This window comes from Microtus oregoni, unplaced genomic scaffold (genome assembly GCF_018167655.1).
Source record: "Microtus oregoni isolate MIOR12 unplaced genomic scaffold, Mior012 000105F_ref0000443, whole genome shotgun sequence".
Taxonomy (NCBI): Eukaryota; Metazoa; Chordata; class Mammalia; order Rodentia; family Cricetidae; genus Microtus; species Microtus oregoni.
The window spans coordinates 1,913,651-1,921,761 of NW_024544720.1; the positions used below are offsets into that span (position 1 = coordinate 1,913,651).

The 8,111-nt window shown below is 46.5% G+C and overlaps 1 protein-coding gene across 1 annotated transcript; it reads right to left on the bottom strand.

Moving 5' to 3' along the window:
• Positions 1-321: 321 nt before the first annotated feature.
• On the bottom strand, positions 322-7,126 carry LOC121443367 (procathepsin L). The gene is made up of 8 exons (XM_041645109.1): positions 6,994-7,126; positions 5,632-5,768; positions 4,930-5,052; positions 4,691-4,837; positions 3,562-3,786; positions 3,208-3,370; positions 1,829-1,946; positions 322-711 (listed from the first exon to the last, which is right to left on the bottom strand). Exons 2-8 carry the CDS (start codon positions 5,755-5,757, stop codon positions 609-611), a joined length of 1,005 nt encoding a protein of 334 aa, XP_041501043.1. The 5' UTR covers positions 5,758-5,768; positions 6,994-7,126; the 3' UTR covers positions 322-608.
• Between the last annotated feature and the right edge of the window lie 985 nt (positions 7,127-8,111).

Consider the following 8,111-nt stretch of genomic DNA (forward strand, 5'->3'; position numbering starts at 1 on the left):
TGATTTTGATCCCTAGGACAAACACTGTAGAAGAACTGACTCCACCAAGTTAGGCTCTGACCTCACACATGTATTGCAGCATGCATGCATCACATCTAACACACACACACACAGAAACAGAAAATGAAGGTGTAAACAAACAACAATTACCCCATAGCTAACTTATCATATACCTGATGGGAAACTGAGGTTAAATCTATTATCTTTAAAATCAGAAAGCCCAGCAGCACCGGTCGTTTTCCATGCTGTACCACAACACCCCAAGCCAGTCTTTAGCCCCAAACACTTGTCAGCACATTACAAAAGGAAGTCCCACCTACATACACTGAACTGAAATTTATTTTAAAAGCTAAAGAAATCTTTATACATCCTTTATAAAACAAATATTCCAGACTCAGAATTAAGCAATGAGTGTTCAATATGATAAAGCTGTGTGTAGAGTAGTTTAAGTAGTGGTAACATTTAACCCAGGTAAAAATGTCACAGAATTCAAATCATGACTTGGATCTTCAGTGATTCAAGTACTATGGTCTCAGTAAGGGTTTGGTCAGTTTTAAGACACATCCCTTTGGACGCAGTGTCCAGGAGTCTTTCATTACCGCTCCCCATCAATTCACGGTAGGGTAGCTGGCCGCAGTAGCAAGTCCACAATGGTTGTTCCTGTCTTTGGCTATATGGACGAAGCCTTCCATACCCCATTCAGGACCCCAGCTGAAAGAGATTCAAGGAAACATGAGAATGATTAATAATTAACACTTGAAAAAATAGGACTGAACTTAGCGCTGAGTGCTCTAAGATCTACACATAAAATACACAGAGGCATTCATTCCTGTTTACTGTCAATGCTGGTGCCGTCATCTCCTTCTTTTACTTTTTTGATAGGATCTCCCACTGAACCCAGAGCTCACAGCCCCCTGATGGCCAGCCCTGGGGGTACAGTGTGTGTTGCAGTACACGGCTTTTGAGGGTGCTGGGGATACGAACATAGGTCCACAGGACTGGGTGACAAGTCACCTTGGCCCCTCACTTATTTTGAGATAGGGTTTTGTGTAGCCAAGGTTAACCTCACTGGTTCCCTAAGAGGATGCCCTTGAATACTTGGACCTTGACCTCCTGTGTTAGGTCAAGGTCCAACCACACCACACACCAGGTGTTACATGGTGGTGCTAGAGACTGAACCCAGAGTTCTGCATATTCTGGGCAAGATACATCATTGAGGCAAACTAGATTTTAACAGAATGATTTTCTCCACAACCAATGTTATGTTTTATCTCAGTGAAAGATAATTAGTTGTGAGACTTAATTTTGACAGGCTTTAAGGCTGTTGAGAGCAAAATGAAGATAATACAGGGAGATGGGCTAAGGTTTCTGCTGGCCATCTCTTGCTGAAGACTAAAAAGCAAGGTGAAATCACACAGGTCTCATAGGCTTATTGAAATTTAAGCCAAATTTGGAAATTCAATGTTACAAATATGTAAGAATCTCCTCCACAAGCTTAGTTCAGAATCTAAAACACAAACCCTTCACTCTGTAAGACGTCCAGAGTTTTAAAATTTGAATGTCTAGCCGGGCGGTGGTGGCGCACGCCTTTAATCCCAGCACTTGGGAGGCAGAGGCAGGCGGATCTCTGTGAGTTCGAGACCAGCCTGGTCTACAAGAGCTAGTTCCAGGACAGGCTCCAAAACCACAGAGAAACCCTGTCTCGAAAAACCAAAAAAAATAAAAATAAAATAAAATAAAATTTGAATGTCTGTGAACTTGCATCCAAATATTGAAAACCCTAAAAGAATTCCCTTTTCAATTTAAAATAAAACATTTTGAGTCTTACCTGTTCTTGACAATCCAAAATTTATTCTTAGCTGAATCTGTTCCTTCAAATCCATAGCCAACCACCAGAACCCCGTGGTCGAGGTCCTTGCTGCTACAGTCCGGTTCATAGTAGATGCCTGGCAGAGTTAAATGAACAATTGGTGAGAGGTCCTAGTCACCATGGGACTGTGATCCACCTTGTTCCCCACAATGTCACAGATCCCAAAGTCCCAAATTTGACTAGAAGATACTAGTCAAAAAATAGTAGTGGACATGTTGGGTGACCTGGTGCATGCCCTAATCCCAGCACAGCAGAGAAGGCCAGCCTGGTCGACAATAGTGAAATCCTGTCTCAGTATTTGACAGGTTTGATGTAGTTCAAGCTGACCTCCAACAGGCTATGTAACCAAGGATGGGCCTGACCTTGATCCTGCCTCTGCCTCCTGAGAGCTGGGATTACAGGAATGAATTATAAAAGAAAAATCCTATTGTTTTAAAGCCTATGGCGATAGGCTCCATCTTCTAGCTAGCATACCAAAACCATAAACCCTGCTACTCTTAAATCTAAAAAAAGGATGAACAAGCTCTCTCCCCGCTTTCCTCTATTGAACGACAGGCTCCTTAAAAGTCCTAATTACAGCAATAAATCTTTTGGAAAAAGATCCAGCTATTGGAGAAGAGTTAGGTAAATTAGGGTCTATCTATAGAAGTAATTCATAATCTTTAAAGAAACATTTCAGATGGTGGGATGGCTTATCAGGTAAAGGTGCTTGTTAAAAAGGCTCAGGGCCTGAGTCTGATTCTGGGGTCACACACAGTGGAAAGGAACCAACTCCTGCAAGTTGTCTTCTTACCTCCATATGCATGCATAGCAGTCGCACGCATCCCCAAATAAAAGCATTAAGATTTAAAGAGAGGGGTGCTGGAGAGATGTCTCGGCAGTTACGTGTATCCACTGCTCTGGCAGGGAACCTGAGTCTGGTTCCAGCACCCACTGGGTGGCTTACAATTGCCTCTCAGTCCAGTTCCAAGGGATCTGATACTTCAGGGCACCTGCACTTACATGCACCGCTGTCCCCAGCATAATTAATTAAGAAACCTTGAAAATGCCGGGCGATGGTGGCGCACGCCTTTAATCCCAGCACTCGGGAGGCAGAGGCAGGCGGATCTCTGTGAGTTCGAGACCAGCCTGGTCTACAGAGCTAGTTCCAGGACAGGCTCCAAAGCCACAGAGAAACCCTGTCTCGAAAAACCAAAAAAAAAAAAAAAAAAAGAAACCTTGAAAATGCCCAATTGATCAAACCAAAACATCTGTATATTAAACGTAGACTCAAAATCCCCAACAGTAGAAGCAAAACTCATCTGCAAAGGCAGGGTGGCACTAATTCTAACAATTACCTGAACGATAGAACTGGAAAGACGGATGGCTTGCATCCATAGCCACAGCAATAGGCCCCACAGTTGCCACGGCCTTCATGAGAGCCTTCTCTTGCTGAGGGATATCCACGTATCCTGTGTCATTAGCCACAGCAAACTCAGATCTGTACTTACAAGGTCCTTCCTTTGAAAGTTAAAGGAGAGACTCGATCACAACTAGAAACAAAACCCTTAGCAACGTTCAGTTCATAATGTCAGGTCAGTACTCACAAACCAACCCTCAAAACAAAAGGCTGTTAGCTATCCACAAAGCACGAACTATGAAAACCATGTCTGGTAATGTTTCTAAAAACAGAGAGGAAACAAACCAATTACCTTTGCTTCATAGGGATAGGACTCCTCTGAGTCCAGACCTTTGTTGTTCATAATGTACTGGAAGGCATAATCCATCAAGCCACCATTGCATCCCTGATTGCCTTCAGCCCGGGAACAGTCCACAAGGTTCTGCTCACTCAGGGAGACCAGTTTGCCAGTCTTAAGGAACATCTGTCCTTCCAGGGCCCCACTGGCACTAAAAGCCCAACACGAACCACACTGGCCCTGGAAAGAGAAAGAGATAAGGGGGTTTACAAGACAAAGATAGTCAACAGCTTTTACATGTGCCTTTAAACAGGAAACTGGATGTGGCGATGCGTGGCCGAAATCCACTTGGGAGATTCTAAGCTTGGGGCCAGGCTAGGCAATCTTGAGACCCTGTTCCATTCACGCTCCAAAGGTGTAATATGCCCAAGAGCAGACAGACCAAAATACTGTGTAGGGTCCAGGCTAAAGCACAGGAGCGACAGGCAGTTGGTGGCTACCGGAGGAGGGGAGTCATCTTCAGTGATGCTGTCAGTATGGAGTTGCCCAGGCTCTAGTGGGTGGATAGCTACGCCACACCTATGTGTGCACGGTAGGCTGGGTGGCCCTGGTTAAACTCCACGGGCTACAGAACAAAAAGACCTGAGGGTGAGATGGGTACTCGTTGGGGGTGTTGGTGTTGATATGGTTGAGGGGAGGATGTTGGGGGCTGAGTGTATAAAATTGCCAAGAATAATAATAAAGAACTTGTACATCACACAGCATTATAGCAAACTCCAGACCTTCTTGGCCATTCTGTGGGAAAAGGTATGAACCAGACAAGGTCAACACCTGATTTTTTTGAGGGGCAGGCAGGGTTAGGTGTGTGTGTATGTGTGTATGTTCATGCCAGAGGCCAACCTTGGGCATTGCTTCTCAGTCACTATCTACCTTGTTTTCTGAGACAGGCTGTCTCACTTTTGGCTGGAACTCATTGACTTGGCCATGCTGGTGGGCCAGTAAGCCCTGGGAACCTATCTGCCTTGCTTCCTACTTACTGGCAGAAGTGCTACCACATCAACTTTCTCTCTCCCAGGTGTGGGCTGTGGGGATAAAACTCAGGTTCTCCCACTCACACAGCTGAGACGTCTCCCAGCCCTCATACCTGATTCTTCACGGGAGTCACACAACCTTTCTCTCTCCAGTCCACAGACTTGGGGATCTGAAGCATCAGAGGCTCCTGAAATACTTTCCCCTTCCTGTGCCTCTGGTGCTTATAGCCATTCACCAACTGCCGGAACTCCTCATTGGTCTTCCGAGAAAGACAAAAAAAAAATTGAAGAGGTGAGATAATTTTGTAAAAAGAAAACAAAGTCCAGAGAGCTTGTATCACATCACACTCACCATGTCCCCAAAGGCGTTCATCTCCATGGTGAAGCCGTGTTTCCCCTCACTGTATTCCCCATTGTGCAGCTCAATCATCTGCATATTCTTCTCCCACACTGCTCTCCTCCACTCTTCCTCATTCTAGAAGCAAACATAGAACTGGCAGTTTTTATTTTTGTTAAAAATCGAGGGGAAGCCAGGTAGGTTGGCACATGTCTTTAAATCTCAGTACTGGGGAGGCAGAGGCAGGCGAATGTCTGTGAGTTTGAGGCCAATCTGGTCTCTAGTGAGTTGCACGACAGTGAAACCCTGTCAACCCCAACAAAAAAGAGGGGCTAAGGGGCTGGAGAGATGGCTCAGTTGTTAAGAACACTTGTCTTGTGGGTGAAGACCCAGGTTTAATTCTCAGCACCACACACAGGTCACAACCATCCATAACTCTAGTTCCATGATGCATATGATGCACTGACATAAATGCAAGCAAAACACTCTTTGTAAGTCTATAAATAAGTCTTAAAAAATCCAACCCACCCGACGAAAGCATTTCTCCTCCCGAAAGCATACAACAGGGATATTTGTGCTCTATTCCGTTCACAGTGGGTGTGTGATTGGGATGTTCCCACTAAGAGCTGGCTTCTAGAGACTACTACTGTCTAGCATTAAACGTCCAAGGGCAAGGAGGACCACTCACTCTCTCGAGACACTGGAAACATTACATACCGCGCCATACAGTCTTCTGTGTGTAGACTTCCACTGGTGCCATTGGGCATTAAACGTGTGATTAAATTTTGGAGTGGCTAAGGCTGTCCCCAAGCACAGGGTAGCCAGGAGGAGTAAACGATTCATGGTTCAAACACCTAGGGAAGGAAAAGAGGAAATAAGGATCTGACAAAGCCTTTTTATTTTATTTTAATTTTTTTTGGTTTCAGACAGCTTTGGAGCCTGTCCTGGAACTCACTCTGCAGACCAGGCTGACCTTGAACTCAGATATGCCTGTCTCTCCCGAGTTCTGGGATTAAAAGCACATGCCAGGACCACCCGGCTAAACATTTAAACATTTTTCTTTCATGGACAGGATCTCTGGTAGTTCAGGCAGACTTTGCACTCTTATTTGGTTTCATCTCTCAAGCGCTGTGATTTTTAGTCATGAGCCATTAGGCCAGCAGCAAACTGGTTCATTTAAAATATTAGTTAAAACCACCTTAATAAAACAGAAATGTCTTTACACGTGTTAATAAGTATGGGTGTGAGTGGAGAAAAACAAGCCAGAAATTAATCTTTGAAATTTACTCGATTCGTGGGGTGGTGGTGGTGCATGCCTTTAATCCCAGCACTCGGGAGGCAGAGACAGGAGGATCTCTGAGTTCGAGGCCAGCCTGGTCTACAGAGTTCCTGGACAGCCAGGGCTACACAGTGAAACCCTGTGTCGATAATGATAATGAAAACTTGCCAAGTAAGTGGCATAGAAACTGGGATAAACTCTTTTCCATTATAGTGGCATGATAGTCTTGAGTCTCCCGGTACTGTATGACTAAGAAACTTAAGGGGACAACTTGGTCCAGGTCATGTGCTACATGTGCTGACAGTGTTGAGTGAGCCCAAACGGGGGATATAGAAGTCCCCTCACACTTTAATGCACAGCTGGGGACCGGTCTGAACCGAGTTTCCAGAACGAAAGCCTCGAGGCGATACCCTCCCCCGGGTGATCCCGGCTCGGGTTAGGGGCCCACGCTGGGCCGGGGGAAGTGGGGGGGGGGGGGGCTTGTCGTCTGCTCCGCCCTCGTAGCCACCGCCCACGGGTGTTATGGCGGCACAGGGAGCCCTGGGCCCCCGTGACCAGCTTCAAGGGGGTCTTGCTGCTGCCCCTTCGGGTCCCATCAGGCCCGGAGTCAAGCGGCCTTGCGACGACCCCGCTTGGCAACACGGACTCCGTCACTCCAGGGAGGCCGAGGGATCCCCCACCCCGAGGTCCTGGCCCATCCTGGGGTCCCCAGCACGGGTTGCAGATGCTGTGGTCCCGGGATCTCCATTTTCCTCCCTATAACCGTTCGCGCAGCGTTTAGGCCCGCTGGGGTCACTCACCTGGAGCAGCCAGCTACTTACGAATACTCCACAAACTAATATTCCGGAGGTCGCCGAGGTCCGAAAATCTGGCCAAGGAACGCTGGGCTCGGACTTTAAAGCCTTCCAGGCTGCGGCCCCGGCAGGGCCCGCCCCCGCACCGCCATTGGCTGTGTCTGCCTGGGGGCGGAGCCTGTGGGCTCCAGGCGCGTGACGCCGCCAGGTCCTAACCTGTCCTGCTGTGTGATCGCCTGGGGCTCCGGCTGACCTCCTCCCTAGAGGATCCGGGTCCGTGTGGTGCCTCGCTCCAAAAAGATAAGCTCCGGAACGAGGGTCTGCTGCGGAATATCCACCCAACCCTTCTGCTTTTAGTTTTAAGAGTTTTGGATTAAAATCTGCGGGGTGGGAGTTTATATATAATCGCGTGATTTCTGTTTAACGCACAAGGCTGGGTCTAAGTGGAAGAAGGCAGAGCCATGGGCAAGAGTCTGAGCGGGCTTCCATAGAATTTAGAAAAGTCTAGAGATGGAGGAAATAAATCCAATAAGATGAAGTCATGATCAACACGTAGCTTCTCCCAGCACCGTACTTCCTGTCTTACCTATTCACGAATTATTCCTTAGGAGCCTTTCTCTCAAACCTACTAGACATTATTCACGTGGTGTGTGTGTGGCAGGAAAGGTTGGGTGGTGGCTTTAAAATAAAGAGGGGGGGTTGAAAACGATGAAAGCTGCTTTTCCTTCTCTGCGTTGTGAATTGTTTTCCTTAGTCTTAAAATGCTTCTGGAATTTGATGAATTCGCTGGAAATGTATATACATTTATTTTTAGATAGGGTTTTATATGGTTTCACTCTGTACACCAGGCTGGGTTTGAACTCACAGGTATTCTCCCGACTCTGCTTCTCAGATGTCGGGATTGAAGGTGTGAAACACTAGTCCGGCACAAGGTATTTTGGTGCTATCCTTCTCAGTTTCCTCCTCCCAGCCTCCCCTCACTCGAGAGGAGTAATATTTAATATGAAGCCTGTAGTTGTGTAGCTTGAAGAAATTATTTGGATAGGGAAAAATATACAGATATAAGGACTTAAGGACAATAATTCAGAAAAGTGTCATTTTTTTAGTCACATAAGAATTTTTTT